At 38.1% G+C, this 19,294-nt stretch overlaps 2 protein-coding genes across 2 annotated transcripts; one reads left to right on the top strand and one right to left on the bottom strand.

The window, feature by feature from the left end:
• Positions 1–89: 89 nt before the first annotated feature.
• On the top strand, positions 90–4,864 carry CINP (cyclin-dependent kinase 2 interacting protein; the record flags this gene model as incomplete). Its single annotated transcript, XM_008943942.1, has 4 exons — positions 90–258; positions 1,408–1,534; positions 2,905–3,034; positions 4,540–4,864. Coding segments are annotated over 4 exons (629 nt in total), but the record flags the coding sequence as incomplete, so codon positions are not given.
• Positions 4,865–8,246: 3,382 nt separating this feature from the next.
• Positions 8,247–18,768, bottom strand: ZNF839 (zinc finger protein 839). The gene is made up of 7 exons (XM_008943931.1): positions 17,881–18,768; positions 15,674–15,925; positions 14,762–14,854; positions 14,250–14,402; positions 12,401–12,541; positions 11,343–11,481; positions 8,247–9,577 (listed from the first exon to the last, which is right to left on the bottom strand). The coding sequence occupies exons 1-7, from the start codon at positions 18,766–18,768 to the stop codon at positions 8,613–8,615; spliced, it is 2,631 nt and encodes an 876-aa protein (XP_008942179.1). The 3' UTR covers positions 8,247–8,612.
• Positions 18,769–19,294: the final 526 nt, after the last annotated feature.

Genomic DNA, 19,294 nt, shown 5'->3' with positions numbered 1-19,294 from the left:
GGTGGGAGGCGCCAGTAGTTCCCCCGGCGGCGCGCTGGTTTGTGTCCCTGTGCGCTGAGCGGCCTGAACGTCTCTCTTTTCTCATGCAGCAAAAAGTTCCGCCGATGGTACTCCGAGGAGACCCGTTTTACCTGTCAGTGCGAGAAAAATTAAAGATAATGCCGCAGACTGGCATAATTTAATGATGAAATGGGAGAGACTGAATGATGATGGATTTACTACAGCGAACAAAATAGTCAACATGAAGATCGGTGAGCAGTAAGTGTGCCAACACGTGTAACTACGCATAAAGATTGCTTTTATTGAGAAATTAATGTTTCCTTCACTAGAAAGTTCTTTTTAGAGATGGAGGAAAGCATGTGTCAGAACGGATAAAAGTCAACTTTTAACCCTTAGGTCAAACTCGGCAGTTACACTTCTACATAAATTTACAGTTTAAGTTACATAAAATATTTATGTTCAAATAATAAGCATTTCATAAAGTTTAAAATAATCTCATAATGATAATTGCAAGAAATGGAAAATGTTTATTATACATAGTTAAGCATAACAGGTATAAAGTTAGAATCTAATCCTATAGGTCTCAGCCCATGTGAGTTCCCTTCCTCTCTTGCTTATTTATACTGAAACAAATATTACTAAATTTTGCTGCTATCAGGAGTCCAGCAGACTTTAAGAAAGAATCAGTGCTTTATATAGACAAAAAGTTTTAACTGATGATTTTAAAATAAAACTAAAAAAAAAAAAAAAAACCACAAAAAAACAACAATTTGGTAGTGCTATTATCTTCATGCTGTACAGAAGAGCCTATAAATAACAAGGTTTGGAGAAGAAGCTTCTCGAGAGTCCTGACAGCTGAACAGGGTCTGTCTGACAGGTACAAGCTCAGAAATGTGTTGCTGTAATGGTGTCAGATGTTGCCTTCACTCTCTAGCAGCTCCCTCTGCCCTGTCGAAGTTTACAGCTCCTGTGGGAAAGTCAGTGAGACAGGATAGGTTTCTGCTCATCCATCTCTGGGGTCACAGTTAAATGTCCTAGCTTAAGTGGTGCATGAAGGTGAGTTCCTGATGAGACACCAGATTATCAGCTGGAGGAGCTGAAGCCTGGGCATAACTTGTCCATTATGAGCAAATAACCTCCAACACAAGGGCAAGGTAAAGTAGGAGAAGGTGCTAGCTTAACACCTGTAAATCTTTTTTTTCAATCACATGCTCTGAGGTAAAGTAATTTTATGTTCCTCTGAAGATTATGGTGCCAGCCCAAATTGCTCATGTCTCTTATTTTTATGTAGGAATTCATGAGCAGCCTGTAAGAGAGGGATTTTGTAGGGTCAGACCGCATGGATTTTCAATCTACAGACCATGAGTAAACCTATATGCAGGTGTTTACTGTGTGTTTCTGTTCTAGATTTCAAGACAACAAACTGGAGATAGCATCTGATACCAGTGCCATAGAATCTGAGAAGCCAGCTCCAAAATACAATGAAGAACTGGACAACTGCTGTGCAGAATTACTTGAGACCTTAAAGCAAATGGTAATGCTCACTTTTCAGTCTTAGTCCATATCAATCAATTCTAAGTGTGTTCTAGTATTACTTAAGGAAATATCCTCAAGAACTTGTTGTAAACAGAAAATTGGAAATTGTATTTATACTTCCTTAGCTTCAAACCTAAATGATTCTAAATCTCGTGTGCACCATGTATTTGATTGGTAAATTTGAAAGTTGGTTTCACATCTGCCCCCTTCTTATCACTGTACTCCTGCGTTTATAAAGCGATCTGAAAATGAGTCTTACAAACAATGCATTTTAAAACTTCTCTTATTTCTCTCAAGTAAGATAATTATTATGTAGCCCACATTTTATGGATATGTTACTAGGAATTAATGTCACCTGTCAGTTTGATAGGAAGCAAAAAGAATATTGATACTGTAATTTAAAATTCTTATTAAAAATAACTTTTACAGCCTTCTGCCAAAGTGGAGGCCCATTAAAAAGGTGATAGATGTATTGTTTTTATACAGGCAGGATACCAGCCCAGTATTTAGAAAAAGTTTGTTCTGTGGGAAAAAGTAACAGTAATTTCTTTTTTTTTTTTTTTTTTCCCTTGGGGTAGTTTTGTATTTAGACTGCCAAGTTTGTTGATGCAATTTTTTTTGCTCCTGAGTAATAGGAGTGTAAGCAGCCAGTGTTCTGTTGGGTACTAAACATAGCTACTACAGACATAATTTATTTTTCATTCCTTACGAGTTTGTACCAGCTTATGAGTTTATATAAATATGTGCATTTTAGCTTCTTGACTTAAAGATACTGCCTGCAAGCTTTCTTTTGTTGTGTTAGTCCCCATCAGTAATACACAGTCATGTGAACATGAAGGAAGTGGACAGAATGTCCTGTTGTTCAAAGCACGCTGTTAAATCAGCCTAGATACATAGTCAATAGCAGCTTGAGCTGCTTCTCTCTCCTGCTGCTGGCCTCTTGAAGTCAAATTTAAGTCTTCTCATGGTAAAGTAAGAAAACATGTGTTTACAGGGCGTGTGCCACACTTGGTCATAGACAGTCTCATGTTTTAACCCAGCAGTAAATTTGTGTAGGAAAAACCTAGTGAGAGACAGAAAAATGAGAAGGAGCTTTAATATATTTCTACATGGGGGAAACAAAAAGAATTATGTGAAATCAGAGTCAGTAAGTCATATCAGCAGTGTTCAAACATTTTAGAGTATCCCATTAAATCTTTATATAAATTCCAGCTTTGATTCCTGTGTGGAGATGAAAAAAAAAAAAGTGAACTAGAAATGTGAAGGCTAAGTCATTTTCAGAAACAATGTGTCTTAAAAAAATATTTAGAATTATAGTAGCCTAATATTCCTGAGATGGACATTAACATTATGTGTCATCATTTTCAGACAAAAATACAACTGAAAATGGAAAAGCTTACTTCAACTACTAAAGCAATCTGTGACTTGGAAACATTCCACCATGGAGCTGGGAATTGTGCAGCATCCTTCTTTCATACATGGCCCACACCATACTTCTGTAAGTAAAGTACTGATTATTACTTAGCTAATTGCATTGTGTCTTTGATGTCACCTAATTTAGGACTGAAAAATAAACCTTTTTATCTGGATGTCTTGCCTTAGAGAGTGTATCTGTCTCCTTTATAACTGACTAACTAATAAACACATTAATGCACTACTTGGCTTAGGGTTACTGCTGATGTATGAACTTGTATGAACTGCCAGACATGGTCTGACAGGCAACAATTACAGCATAAAACTAAGCTTGTCAGCAGCTTACAGTGTCCAAGCTGCAACAGCCACATCCTTTGTAGGGGAGACACATCTGCAACTTGGTGGTGCTGGCTTGACCTGTTACTTGACACTGAAATGAAATCCTTGAATGCAAAGAAGAAACTAAACCTCAGTTAATTCTTGGACAGCCGAAGAAAAAAAAAATACTGATCTCAGTGTCAGTGAAGATAAGTAAAGAAAAATTTAGCTAATGTCTACTGTTAATATCAATGGGTTCAGCATTGACTTGATGGCAAAAGGTACTGCCTCCCAGCTGGCATTACTGCGGTTTTACAACTGTCTGAATGCCAGAGAAGCTCGATTGCATGCTGACCAACTGCTGCCTTTGTGAAGTGAAACTCATACCTTTGTCAAGCCCTGATTCTTACTTCATTAGCACAAGTCGGCAGGAGTATTATGTGTTAACTTCTGCCAGCTTTACAGAGAAAGAATGACAAAGACAACTGCTGTCAAAACATTTGTGGTGACTCAGTCATTTAGTGATGCTCTCTACTCCATGAAAGACTAAATCCTGTGCAGGTATCGACAGTTCAAAGTTGGAAACACCAGATCAATCTCTCTTTAAAAATAGTTTATATGGCTACTTTTTAGAAAGTGAAACAATTAAAGGTTATTACATAAATATATTTTAACCCCCCTCTACCAATATTACTAACATAACTAATAATAATACCAGGTTTTACATTACACTCTTCAGTTTTGGTCTGTTGTTTTGTTTTACTGCTATGTTTCACTATTGGCATCACTCACCGGTGATGATGCATTGCTAAAGTGCCTGACAGCATGTGAAGATGTCCTTTAGATTAGCTAAAATCAACAGTGACTCTAAAATGGGAAGATTTTATTTCAAGACAGAATTATCAGGTATTAAAATTTAATTTCAGTTATTTGAAAGAACAGCTATAATTGCTTATTTCACAGTGGGTCCTGAGAATCAATAGCATTGCCTGTTCTAGATTTAGGGGGATTCATGTCAAAATCACAGGTGTACAAAATATATCCAAAAGCTGAGGAAATTGTTTTGCATTTTATATCCTAGTGTACAAACATAACTAATGCTGTAAAAAGCAAGATATTTAAATATGGGGAATAGCTTATGTAAGGTAGGATTTTTTTTAATGATCAACATATTACAAGTATAATTTAACTTTTAGAGAATTGCTGAAATGTTTGGAATTCAAAATGTTTGAAAGTGCTGGACAACATGCTTGGGTTTTCAATCCCTTTCAGATGAGGTTTCTCTGAAGCTCTCTGAAATGTACAAGAAGGAACTACAACTCAAGCAAACAATTGTACAAGAAATTGCTCATTCTGCTGACCAGGATCTGATGATGGTCTATTTATCATCATGGTTATACCAGCCTTACATTGAGAACAGCAGCACACTACTACTTGAAGCCATGCTGCTGGAAACAGGACACAGACAGTGCTAGGATTTCAGATGTTACATGGCTTGCTTCTAATGATGCTTATGTGAAATGGCAAATTGCAAGGTTTACCAAATTGCATTTTTGTAAAACTTATTAAAAATACTTTTCTCTACTTGTATTTTTTATTTTGTCTCAGGTGATACTCCTTTTCCTGCCTAGGACAATCTGGTTTTGGTTGCTTTATCTATTTTAAGTGCAGTAGAGAGGCTACAGGAGGCCAAGTCCCCTGTGGTCAGAAAGGAGTAAGCACTACTTGGTGCTCTGGGGGCTTCAATGCACACAGACACCTGTAGCAAAGAATGGCAATACTTTCCAAGTCTTGACAGTCTAAAATACCTATGTTGTCCCTTTCACCATAGAAATTCAGCACTTCTTGATCTTTCATGAGGTCATGACTTAACAGACATAGTCCTTTTGTACTTGCTTTATAAACAGGGAAAAGGAAAGCACAAGAGGCAAGATCCAAGAGTGGATCCAGAAGGATCCACGTACTTTGGCATGTGGTTCTGAAGTGCTGTCACAGATACTAGCGTCAGTTCTGGTTTGGTTTTGATTATAGCACATCCAGGTGCATCACCCTTGGGAAGGTTTAGTACAACTCACCATTATCCCTTTTGTTTGGTTCCTCTCACAGGGCTCAGTAATTTCTTCCTTGGATTACCATCTCTAATGCCACAGTGGTTTTGGTTTAAAGGTGTTCCCTCCTCTGTGGTTTCAGTGAGCAGTTCACATTACACAAGTTGGTGGCTCAAATTCTTGCTTTTGTTTTTCATGCTGCTTTCTTGGAAAAGAGTCGAGGATATGTTCAAGAGAAACCGTTAATGAAAAAGCTGAACACTACAGTGGAATTCAGTACCCTTACTTGCTTTCCCTCCTAAAGACATAATAATCACTGTGGTGTGCTGCTATGTCAGACCTGGCTAGTGTGGAGAAGCTGCTACACATGCCCCCTCCTTAATAATTGTTAGTTACTAATGCAAATCATCACTTTTCAGAAGAGTGTACAACCATGCAGAAAATACACAGATGCATCATAAATTTTTTAGTTAAATCCTTTAATGTGTAGTCAGTTTAGGCTTGCTGTTTACTTCATTATGATTAATAATCTAAATTCTTCCTGCTTACTGATTGCCTGCGTGACATGCTCCTATATAAACCGTTGATTTAGATCTCCTATTTCATAAAATTATTTAGAGTTTCTAAGTGCTGTTGAGATGTTTTACCCTAACAAATATTTACCCTTTATTCTTCTTGAAACAGCTCTTTGAATAAGGTGACACTGACAGGAAGCACACACTGCTATGAAACGACCACAATAGCTGTGGTTTGACACTGAAAAAAACTTAATAAAACAATGAGAGATTCTGGAACAGATTTCTGATAGGAAAAGTAGGGTCACTTATTTCACTAGTTCCAAGCTGAAACTCCATAAGCTTGGTGAGGAAAATGCATGTTTCCTGCAGTTATGGAACAGACAGACACTAATTGGAAAAGTTTTTTTGACACAATGCTCTGTTCAACAACAAAGTTGTTTCTGACACCTTAATAACACTCTATTCTTACATCAGATTTCTAGCATCTGAAAATAAATTCTGCTGTAGCTGAAGGAGGATCCAGTCAGTTATTAATAGCTTCGTTGGGTTTTATTATTTTTCTGTGCAAGTGTTCTACCTAGTTTTAACAGCCACCTTAATTTATCGGAGTAGTGCCAGATCCTTGTCACTATGGAAACACCTTCATACTCAAAAAAATATTTACCAAGGAGAAAAGCTTGGTTCACTTACAGAATTGTTCTTCTAAGATGAGAGTAGGTGCATTGTATGTCCCAGCATGTGCAAATCAATAGGGAAGGTGGAATTGGAGATTTTAATTTTCTGCCCAGGTGGGAAGTGTGGTTTGTTCTTGTTTCTTAGAGGAAATAAGCTCTTCAGGAAGGATTCTTTGTATTCAGACCCCCTTGCTCACTGACTGCTGTTGGACATGGGAAGATTACAGTGCAGTGATGTTTCGTCATTGCAGCTCCAAATAGTTGACGGCTACATTTAAAGCCCTCAGATGTAGTTAGTAGACAGTCAGTACAGCAGAGTGTAATCCTGCAAAGACTTCAAAAGACCAGAAGAACCTTGCTTTGCACAGTATCTTCACTTACACGGTAGGCCTGTATCCTCTGCCCATTACCACCTCCTAAAAAAGAGGAAAAAAAAAAAACAACTCCTAACAAAAACTACACCATAAACCTGACGGTCAGACAGGAGCACACTAATATTTGCTGACATCCTTCACATACACACATAAAAGGCAATGTTTTGGCTAATCAAATTAATCTTCTACTTATGCAACAAAGAAAAGGCAAAACAAAACAAACCAACCACCACCACCAAAACCCCAATCCCAGCTGCAGGTGTAGCACTTGAGGCTATGGTCTAGTGGCTAGGGAAATGTTGGGATGATGGTTGGACTTGATGATCCTAGAGGTCCTTTCCAACCATAGTGATGTTATGATTCTATATTAAATGGATACAGTACAGCAGATTGTTTCACCTCCGAATTTGTCCTCTCATTTAGATTCACTTTTAGTGTTTTTTCTCAGTAACAAGACTATAAAAAAGCAACATTCATACTTTAAGAACCGTTCTGCATATCACAGGTCCTTTTAGCCTGGTTTGTCAAGTTACATCAGTAGCTTTATGTATTTGGCAAAGAGGCAACACACATTTTAAAGGTGTGTCACCAGTTTTCAGTAGTGTCTGCAGTAGCTCATAAACAAAATAAAGATACAGCCTTAAATGACCAGTTCTTTTTCACTTGCTAAGCTTCTGGAAAGAAAACAGTGCCTTGGACAAGAAGCTGCCAGGAGGCCTCCACACAAATATTAGCATCCAAACAACACACTGAAAGTATGACAAAAATACAAGAGCAGTAGTTAAGTAATTTGGCAAGTTTTCTGTCTGCATAGAGAAACAGGAATTATTGTCAAGGATACCTTTTTTATTATGATAAATAACACGGGGTGTTGTGGACATACTGGGAAGGTCAAAGCTTAGAATGGATAAAGGATGCATCATCTGAAAGAAAAAAGTCTTAATAAAAATACTCCATCTGAGATTAAAATAAAAAAAGAATTTGGTGTCTCATTAAGGAAAAATATGATCACTACATACACACCTTCCTGTTTCTAAGTAACAAGTTCTTGAAGGTGTGGCTGAATATTAGACAAGCGCACTTAAACACTTTTACAACAGTTCAGTTCACATCAGACCTTATTTAAGGCTATTTTTGCCTGCAACTCAGTGGATGCTTATTTAAGCAAGGATCAGCTAGGCTGTCACATTGTTCCCAGAACGCAAGAGTGTTCATTATATTTAAAACTGCCCATTTTTCCAGGCAGATTTATGCACTTCAAATCTAGATGCTAATGAATATTCAAGCTAGCTTTCAGAAAGTGCAAGTAAAGTGTTTTGTAATCTCAATGGCACAGAAAACGCCCATTTTTAACTTAATTTTTATTTTACCCATATACAACTTGCCAGTACACAGCACATCACTGCTGAGCAGCAGTACAATTTAATTGCATTTTTAGATGGCTAGAGAGAAAAGGAATTATGTAACAAAAGGGGATAGTGCAACAGTTATAGGGTTGACAGATTTCCACTTTCCACCCACCTCCAACATATAAAGCAAATAGAGTGATGTTAATTCTAGAATTTTTGGTTGCAATGCTGCTAGATTTATATAAACATAAGTTATAAAAAGTACAGGGCATAGAAACAGTTTACAAATAAGTTAAATTTCCATTATTTCAGTATTCACATTAGAAAAATATACATTTTATAGTCAGTCTTTTCCAGAAGAAAGCATACAGAGTTTTCTAGTTTATGGCTCCAATTCACTTTGCGAGAGCAGGATCTCTTCACTTTGGCCATCTGCTTCCATTGCCAGTAGTGCTTCCACGGTCTCCAGAGGGATCCCCTCAGGTGTGCGGATGTGCATCGTAGTCCCGCTGGCATCGGTGACAATGACGATACCCTCTGCCTGAGACAAAAGAGCAGTATCTGGATGGGACAGGATTAGCCCATCTGAAGTCTGAATAAAAATCTGTTCGTGTCCCTGAGACAAAAAATCATGGCTCTCATCAGTAATCTCAAAGGCTACAGCTTCATCTACGGTAACTGTATTCTCCAGCTCGTGTTGCTCCTCTGTCCCACAAGACAATTCAGTCATATTTTTAAAAGAGTTTTCATGGTCCACATGAGCAGACAGGGAGGCTTCCTGGACAGGATTCTGGGGTGACTCAGTCTGAGCACAGTGGGGGTAGTTTATTGGCACAATGTTTGTTGAAAAAACTTTTTGAAGTTCGTGCATCTCACCAGTCATATCGGCACTATGAAGTTGTTCAGAATGTCTTTTAATTGCAAAGTTATCGTTTTCTTCTTGCAGTTTCTGATATTTTTGATTGTGACCATTTTCTTCACCTGTTGCATTCTCCAGCACAGAGCTGCAAAGTTCAGGAGCTGACAGTCCACCTGCTGTGTTCTCACTCACAAAGTGTGCTTGAACTAATTCCAGAGAGCCATCAGCTTCCACAGGCAGTACAACTTCAGTATGCAGCAGAGGTGTGTCACCTGCCATATCTGGTCCCTCTACGTTCACAGCTTGGGAGTACTCTATCCTCATTTTCATAGTCTGTGAGAAGGTACCTGAATTTTCAGTATTGATTCTAACTCCTGAATCAGCAAGTGAATTATGTTCCTCTGCTGCTGGTAACGTGCTTCCAGTTGTGCAGCAAGTGATGTGCCTATCTTCTGAAAGCAGGATCTCCCCATTTAATGGATTAAAACCTGAAAGGTGAAAGAAATATCATTTTGTTGGGCAATCTAATATTGCATGTCCAAAAAATTATTTTTCAGCAGTAATTTTGAAGGGAAAGCTAGACTACATTCCTGCTTTTTTCCCCCCCTGAAGCATCCTCTAAGGGTTGCACAGCACTTCCCAATGAGAAAACCAGTATAAAAACTCTTAGGGAATTTTTGGATAGTGAAATATTATGGAATATTTCCATGCCTTACATTAGAAGCAGCATTTTCCTCTTAACTCTGAAAACAATCTGGGCTGAAAGTCAAACTCATTTTTTTTCCACCTGGCATACAGCTGGTAACATTAAAAGATAAAGGCTATACAAGGCACAAGGTTGTCAGCTACTCACCCTCATTACCATCAGTAAATTGACTGAAGTGTTTAAACTTGGTGAAATTTCTATTGATAATCAAGCTCCTGCTGGACTCAGACATGTCACCAAGTTACCACATACCTAATGAGCTATGCTAACAGCCCCAGGAGCGCTTTCGTCCTGTGACAGAAGAGGTAAAAACTACTAGAAATTTTGTGTGTTTTACCAGTTCTTTGAGCTGGACCAAGAGCCAGGTCACAAACCCAGTAGGCAGCTGCACAATAACTACTAAGCTGCAGTAGCATAAGCTGTCATGTTTTGTTATTGAAGATCAAAAGGAACAAGTAAGTTGTTTTGTTTTGTTGGTTTGGAAAGCTAGGACTGCACAACAGAGGAGGCCTAACACTGCAGAAGGGACCATTTTTAACTTTTTGTACTGTAGGCTAGCAAAAGCCCTACCAGCAAGTGTGAGTGAAACAAATTTTTAAAAACTCATAGCCCAAAAGAAAATCATAATACAACAAGAAATAAGCATAGTCATGCAGTGAGCCTTTCAGAGAGAGGGGAAAAAAAAACCAAAACCCTAAGGGGGAAAGCAGAAAAAACACACCATTGTCAGAAAGAGGTGCAAAGGGCAAAAGCAAAGCAGCTCACACTAACATCAAAAACAAAGGTATTTACAAAGCAAGAGGATGATGCCAATATGCACAGGTCACTACAGCTGGGCAAGGGATGGAATCTTGCACAGCAGCGATCATAGTGCCTCTGATTTACTGCCACACTTTTGCATAAAAGACCATTGGAGTTTGGGGAGATTGCAGGTGGGGACCCAGCTCACTTTCCTTTCTAATCCACTGTTGCCCTGCCGATCTGAGGAGCAGGGCAATAAGGACAAAGAAGGGATGAAAAGAAAGGCAACCACCCAAAGACTGTTGTTTGAAATGGTGCCTCAATTCCAATCTTCATGTCCCAGATCTCCCCCGGCATAGAGGACAACCTGCACCAGCTCTCCCGCTCCCCCAGGATCCACAAAGCTCTGATGATTCTGCTATTGCAGCCTAGTGGGGAAAGAGGAAGGACACAGACATTGCTTCCTCCTCCTCTGTTCTCCCACTGCTGACACAAAGCTGGCACCACCTGGGCTGTACGGGACAGGGTGGACAGGAAGCACGTAGCATAGGACAGCACTATTCTCATAGTACTGCAGTAGCATCAATATCTGGATTATCATGCATTCAGAATTGAGCTACTGCTGTGATCTGCATCATCCATAACTTCCCCTTCCATGAGGCCTTTACAGTTAGCTTTTTTTTTTGAAGGACCCGGGAAGCAAGTTAAAAAATGAAGTCTTAAGACAAAAAGCACAGTAGCTTGAAGAACAGATTTGTTCAGCTCCTTCACAAACAGAACAGAATTGGAAAATCTGAAGAGGTTACCATCTTTTTCAAACAGTGTACACAAATTCCCACTCTTTTCTTTCACTTCATCTTGACTGGCATAAGCATTATTCACAGTCCCCATTACGTCTTCTAACTTGGTCCTTTTGGCTGATGGCAACAGTTCCTCCCCTGAGCTCTGTCAATACAAGAGATAATTAACTGGCTGCCACCAGAACAGCTGACAGCACTGGAAAAGTTCACAAGCTAACTGTGGGCACTTCATAGCAGTGAACTCATACTCTCCTGGAAAACAGGAGTTTACACTAAAGGTCTTCCTAAAAGGTAAGGATTTAAACACAGCCCCCCCCCACTTCACCAAAATCCCACTGACCACTTTTGATATTTGGTTGAAACAACCTGTCTTTGCTTCAACATCAAAGCTTCTCTCTCAGCCTTTGTGATTAGGTTATTGAAGAAAGACTGATCAACTCTTTAACTATGGGCAGAAAGAGGAAAAGCACTAGTTTTAATTATCCACCACCAGACACAACTCTGGATTAAATAAAAAGTATAACAGTTCAGGGGACAGACCACAGAGATGTGACTTTCAAGAACAGGAAACATCTCCCTGCTACAGCTGTAAACAAACTACATCTGGTCAACTACCTTGTTAGAAAGAAAGAAGCTGTTTTCATGCACCTCTACCAACCACAAATTAGCAGAGCAACCACTCCAACATCTGAACCTGCTGCACGTTGGCCCATTTACTCCAACACATATTATTAGAATCCAAGGACCCTTCTCACTGTGGGTCCCCCATTTACTAGCGCCCCAGCAAAATTCTTTCTTGCTTGTATCACGAGATATCCCATAAGCCTTTGAGAGTCTGTCCTGAATGCTACCTAGGGTCTTTTCAAAGGATATCTTTAGCGTGCTAGCTCATATGCTCTGCTATGATACCACATAGTTCCTTATTTCCAAACCCACTCCATGAAAGCCTTACTTCAACAGAAGTCAGAGGATAGTTGTATGATTTTGTAAGGAGCAAATATCTGTTTTGACAAGTTTTTATTTGTCTTAGTGTCATTGTTAATTTTCACAAAGGTATTCCATACCTCAGCTAACCGTTTTTGTCCCAGTGTTTCCACAGGCACTTGCTCACTAACCATTTTAGTTACACATTGTGAACAGGAGCCTACACCTTGTGCCTTTCCTTCTCCAGTGAGTATTTCTGCAATTCCTAGTGATTCGGCAACCTTTAAAAACAGTTACAGGAAAAAAAAAAAGTGGAAGTTAGCCTCTCTATCTGAATACATAAGAAAACAAATCAGTATTAGATCATTTAAAACTGAACTAGAACTACACAGGGTCTAATCTGACAAGCATCACAGCTCAATTAAGTATTTAAACTCCCGTATTCTACTAACCTCCATATTACTAGAACACGACCTTCATTTGAAGGTGAATATTAACAGGCAAACTTGAAAGAATTAGGTGTACAATGGTTATATATAGAATCTGGAGACGGTTACCAAGAGCAGAGTTTAATAAAGAACAGTGTCGAAGCTTGCCATTATTTAAAAAAAACATTTAAGTCTTCCTGTACAAGAGTATCTCTTAATAGTTAAGGATTCCCTCCCCGTTCCACTCCTGTCCTTCAACCTTATGTAGGTGGGCTACTGTACAACTTCTCAAGGCTGGGGGTTTTTTTGTTTGTTTGTTGGTTTGTTTTGCCTTTTTTTTTTTTTTTTTTTTTTTTTTTTTAAAGAGCATAATTCAATATTAGAAATGCACATTAACACAGAGGAGAAGAAACAGAGAGGTTCCATTTTGGTGCTGCCAGTATCAACAGGATCCCTTTACCTGGTGCAACTTCATCTCTCCAAAGGGAACCGTCAAGTGTTAATTACGAAGCAGCCAGATGACCATGCAGTAATTCCAGAAAGTTTTTTAGGACATACAATGAACATCATAATTAATTCTGAAAGGCGAGCATTAACCACTGCTAGCAGTCCACATAGGACTTAATTTTTTAAACCAGGATTATTTTAAGAACCAAAATCTTATCTCCACCACCCGTACTCTGATTTTTCCAGTATGCTCCCCTCTCGTTGGACATGCAAGTTCAGTGCTAATCCACCGTAATGAGCACATTGTTTAGAAATTTTCTTATGGGTAGTATACAAAATAGTGTTTTCACTACTGGAAACAGAGAAGGGAAAAGCAAAAACATGTTATGTACAAAGAACTGTTTTATTCCAAGCGAAGGAAACAGTTCTATAAGGATCCATATGGTTGAACAGATCCATGTTAAAAAAAAATAAACAAACCAAAAACCAACCACCAGAACACCAAACCTACACTGCCTTTCTAGATACAGCTGCAGAAACCATGAATCTTAAGTTACTGAAATAATAGTTTACAGTTTTATTAATGTATTCACGACCTTTCATATTTGCTAGTATGACTGAACTGCACAGATGCATTCCATTTGCCCTCATTTTGCAATGAAACCACTTATCCCTTTAAATCAAGGCCATTCGTTTTAAATATAGATCCCTCCACTTCATCAAACATCAGGATATACTTTTATTAGTAGCTAATGCTAAATACACCTTACAGTAACATGCAAGTTCATACTACCCTAGATAAGCAAGACAGGTATCAGCACTGGTAGAATTTTTTTTATATCTATATTTTCATTTTTTTTATATAAATATATATAGTATATATCTACTGCTGTAAACTGGAATTGTAGTTTTATTATGGATTTCTTCTTCTCATTGGTTAATTGTTTGACTTTTTACAAGAATGTCTATTTTTGCTCATGAAAAACCTTATTTTCTTCAAATAACTTTACCAGCATGACGAAGCTTATCAGAGAAAAAATAAGAATGCAGAGCATTTAAAATAAATAAATCAAACAACAACAAAAATCACCGTTCCAAACAGAGTGTTTATTACCTTAGCGTCTTTTATTTCAACAGGCTGCTGGCAACTCAGCAAATCAGAATTACTGAGGTGATCATAAGCCATTTTCTTTACCATATTATGCAAGTCTTCAAATTCCCTGTACACATCTGGGAAGCAAGCTTTGGCTGGATACCCTTTTTCAACCTAGAAATAAGAGGGAGGAAAAAAAAAAAAAGTGTTTTTTCCCTTCCCTATATTTTCAAAAAGGGGAAATTAAAATCTGTCAGTTTATTTTGTTCAACATTTCAAAATAGAGACATTTGAGTCAAAAAATTATGGTATAATCAAAAATGCTAGTGAACCAGGCATCAAAAAAGCAAGGCTTTCAGTCAAGAGACCTACCAGAGTTTTGTCTGTATAAGACTGAAGCGATGCATAGAACATCTACATTCTGCACAATTCTAACTTTGGAGATTCAGATACATCTCTAAAGGAATATTTTAATGTATGTTGATGGAAGTCTCCCTAAAATGATTTAGCATTTTTACATAAAAAACTCTCACCTTCATCAACAGAAACTCATACACTGTAACAAGCTTTGTCAGACGTGGGAGAGCCAGCTCCATTAAGTCTTCGTTATCGCACTGTTGTATTAGCTGTCAAAAGCCAGAATGAGTTTATTAAAGCAAAGCAGCCCACAGAAGTTATACATCCCACCTTCAGAATAAAAAAAAAAATCACTACTTCTTCTGAAAGATACATTCTATGCTTAAGCAGCTTTGAGAATAGATGGAAACATAACACCAAAAGATAAATTAGAAAAACCTCAGAATGCAGTTAGTACCAATCCACAGACAAAATTCAGCCCCAACAACTGTTGCCAATTCATAGAAAGATCAACATCAGTAGATTTGGTACCCATAAAAGATCTTCCACAACACAGAGGAAACAAACAAAAAAATGCGTTAGTTGGATGGATTTTAATCCCCATTCTATTCTCCCTCAAGTCCTTCTTTGCGTTGTGGTTTGTTTTTGTTTTCGGGTTGTGTTTTTTTTTTTTTTTTTTTTTTTTTTTTTTTTTTTTGTTTTTTTTTTTTTTTTTTTTTTTTTTTTTTTTTTTCTTTTTTGATGTTGCCCAACTTCTTTGGCTTTATTTTTACTGTGTTGGAGGAGATACATTTCTTCTCCAGATCAAGGATAGTGAGGCTGTATCTACATATCAAAAGTCCGTTTCCAGCCCGAGTTCCCATTTTCCCTTTGTCCAGTGTTCTGCTAGAAGTACTTTTTCCTTAAAAGAGAACAATGTTTTCTTCTTAACGGATTCATTAAGTTTTCATCTTGTCACCCTTTTACACAAGGATGTAAAAAAAAAATCTTTTTGAAAACAATTCTTTGAAAATAAGTGCTTTAGAAAAAAAAAAAAAAAAAGGGCAGGGGGAAGATACTTGTGAAGTAATTGCAGAAGAGAACCATACCTCTTTTAACCTAGCTTTTCTTCTGAATACATTGTGTTCTGCTGACACACTACTAAGTGACTTTGAAGGGGACTGACCAGGTCTGCTAAGCCTTCCAGAACACCTAGATCTTCCACCCATCCTTGGTCGACCACGTCTCTTTGCTCGTCTGGGTCTTCCAGGTCCTTTTGGCGTTACTGGTCCCCGCTGTCCTGAACTGGTTTCATTTTGTTGTTCTGCCAACAAGTGTCTGGTTTCTGCAGGCTTACAAGTCTTAATTGAAAGAGAAAAGCGTTTATTCACCATTTTAAACAGTGTTTGGAGGAAGACAATTTTATAATTATATAATTTATTGTAAATAAATAGCATATTAAACAAATGCAAAGCTGGACACAAGCATAACTGCAAAGAACATCGTGGAAAAAAATCCAACACATCAGTAAGACTCCTGCTTCTACAACACATAAATGCCAGTAATTGCAAAGTTAGCATTTTTGATGCACAAAATGTTGTATAAAATACAGGGAGTAATTGAAGAGATGGTTTATGTAAGTTAAATATGTTTAATATTTTTGAAGTAAAATACGTCCTCGTCAAATAAAGAGGTTGTAGAAATAAATCTTAACTATCAGTAGAACACACCAAACAAAAAATATTTGGGTTTCACTGTAATTATGTCAAAGCATGAAGACTTTATATAAGAGACAAAATCTCTGAGCAGCTATGAACAGTGACAGGCCTAGTAACTGAATATCAAAACATAATGCCCAGTTTCCACATTTCAAAATCCTTTATCTTCCCTAAGAACACAGTTGAGAAGTAGCTTCTGTTTTAAGCCCACATGGCAAACTCAAAGTACTTTTTCCAGCTGTCATTCTGATCTCAGTGCAATGATCAAAGCAGTGATTTCATATGAACAGTCTTGCCTCCCCTTCCTAGCTAGAATTTCTAAGAATGTCACAGTAATTTTTTCAAAAGAGTTTACAATAGTACTGAGATATATCAGGCCCCTCTTCACAATCAGTATAACTTCATCCCCAATTTTCATTCTGTAGCTCCCTACTATTCTAGTGATTAGGAAAGCTCTAAAAAGGGCAAATTTATCTCAGTGCTATCCAGGGATTAAATTACTAAATTCATTCTAAAAATGACTTAAGACTAGGTTGAGCATAGGGATATTGATTGCCTTCCTGTCTGTATTGATGTACCAACTTCAATAATTCTGCTGTTCTTTCTAGAAAGCATCTACCTGTCCAAAAACTATAACAAGTCAATGAGTCAAAGTGCAGATTTGTAGAATCTGTATGTGCTAGTTAAAAGTAGCAGGTTGCACAACAGCAATTTAGCAGCCAGTTACTACTGTATTACGAACAACACTGACTGGAATTTTTTTAATTCCCATCACCCTGGATAAATTAAGTGCCACACAGAAAAGTAACAACTATATGATAATACAGAGAGCAGACTTCAGTATTCTGCAATTCTCTTGAACAGAAAGTGTTAGAGAATTCTTTTGACAGAGGAGTGTAGAGGAGGGGGAAAGTTTGTTTGCTGCATTGGCAGCAAATTTTCATGTTTTTTGAGAATGACTTCACATTTACAAATAAAAATATTAAGTGTGACACTGCTGCACCTACAAGAGTACTTCTTCATAGATGGCAGCTCTATGAGCTCTTGCTGCAAGATGTTAGAGCCATTTTAAAATTAAAAAACAGCAGCTACGAGAGAATCAAGTTTTACCAAAGTGTTTGGTTTGCAGGGGTAACTAAGCCACACTTGCAAAACCTGCTCTAGGAAGAGCTGCAGTCCACTGTTGGATTCTAAACAAGTGCCATCACAGGAAAATCTCTATTTCAGTGACAGAAAATGGTAGAGCAGGTGACAGCTTCCTGTCTATCATGCTAAAGGCTGTAACTGAGCAACACTGTATTCTTACCCAAACGCAGAGAAGAATAATGCTATTTATGCAGACAGGGTTCTTTCAAGCCAAAAAATATATGTTGGAAAACCAGTAAGAAATAAACACTCAGTGAACGTTTTGTTTTATGTACTTTTGCAAGAACACTATCCCTGCAACACTACAAGAGATAGTTTGATTTTCAAAGTGCTTCAATATGAAATTTAATTTAGTGTATTGATGGCTATTTCTGAGCAGCACAAGACTACGTGGCTACGAAACTGCCATTCTACTTTCCACAGGACTGGGTTTTCTAAATGACCCACTTTACCTGTTCTCCAGCTGTTGAATTAATAGTTTCTTCCAGACTGGTAGCTAGTGCATTTTCATTATTTAAAGTGACTGTGATTGAATCCAGATGTGCTGGACTTATAATTTCCTCTCTTATTCCACAGGTATTGTCCACAAATAAACTTCCATTAGGCTTATTTAAAAGTATTTTTTGAGATGAAGACTCCAGCTGTCCATGGCCTGGGTTAAGTTTATAATGTCTTGCTAATCCTCCTTTTCCTATATAGGATTTTTCACAAGTCTGACATTTAAACATTCTGGGTTTCAGATTGTAATTTGAAGAACTGAATAATGCATCCTTTCCCTTCACCTTTCCTTCTTCATCATCTTCTATACTCAGCTCAGAATAGTCATCAGAATCAGACTGATGACCATCAGCCAAATCCTCCATTTTAATGAATTTATAATCTTTAGCTTTGTACTTTGGGGGGCGCGAAATCCGTCCAGAACGAGTTTTCACTTTCAAGGACTTTTTTAACTTGTCATCTTTCTGTTTTTTTTCAAGACATGATATCAGAGTATTTGCTGAACTGGCTGCAACCATGGTAACATTCGGAGACCTTGCAGTCGATCCTGTGGCACGTGTAGCTTTCTGTCCGCTTCGCACCTTGGATGTGGGAATCTTGTTCACAGACACCGATCCGTGAGATGGCAAAGGTCTCTGCATGAGCACCTGAACTGGAGTCTCAGAAGAACTGTGCAGAAATAGCTGCTGCTCAGTTCCTGTAACGGGCTGGATCCTAATTATCTGGGGATTAATAATGCCAAGTCCTGGTATGCTAGAATTTCTACCAACCGACTGACTCAGCGTTATAGTTTTGGGCTGGATTGGTGCCAATGATGGCATTGGCCTTTCAGTTTCCTTCATCTGTCCTGGCTGAACTTGGACACAAATGGTTTCCGGCTGCTTTTGTGGAAAAAAGGAAGAGTTGAGATTACACAAACACAGTATTTATAAATAAAGATAACATTTATCAAGCTGATACACGCATGCCCATAAAGCACAAATAAACCTACAGACATCATTAGTTTTCCATTTTAAAGCATCAAAACACAGATTTAACAGCCAAGCACAGATTCCCTTCCTACATGCTACAGGCTCTCCTGCATGTTTCCTGATGTGACTGCTGTGTGACTACAGCACGTGAAGTTTGTTCTTAGGCCATGTCACAGCTTTGGTTCCTGCTAGAAGGCCTGTTCTGGAAAAGCAGAGTCAGTGCCATCACCTAGTCATCAACTAGGCAGACTCATAACCTTCAGCAAACCAAACACAGGAGAACTACAGCCTGCTTAAATGACACAGGTTTAAATGACACCAGATCGAAGACACGCTGTAAAACATGCTCAGTTAAAGAAAACCACAACTTTGTGATGCTGACTAAGAGAAGGTATGT

This window comes from Merops nubicus, unplaced genomic scaffold, assembly GCF_000691845.1.
Source record: "Merops nubicus isolate BGI_N331 unplaced genomic scaffold, ASM69184v1 scaffold46260, whole genome shotgun sequence".
NCBI classification, from domain to species: Eukaryota; Metazoa; Chordata; class Aves; order Coraciiformes; family Meropidae; genus Merops; species Merops nubicus.
Note: the sequence above shows the minus strand (reverse complement) of the source record. Positions and strands in the feature narration are given on the sequence as shown.

Bases quoted from the DNA above. Each gene is read 5' to 3' on its own strand.
- ZNF839 (XM_008943931.1), bottom strand. From the start codon at position 18,768: ATGAAGGAAACTGAAAGGCCAATGCCATCATTGGCACCAATCCAGCCC. The intron at 15,926-17,880 runs GTAAAGTGGGTC...CTTTCAATTAAG, and splicing joins ATTCAACAGCTGGAGAACAG to ACTTGTAAGCCTGCAGAAAC. The intron at 11,482-12,400 runs GTATGGAATACC...TTGTATTGACAG, and splicing joins GACAAAAACGGTTAGCTGAG to AGCTCAGGGGAGGAACTGTT.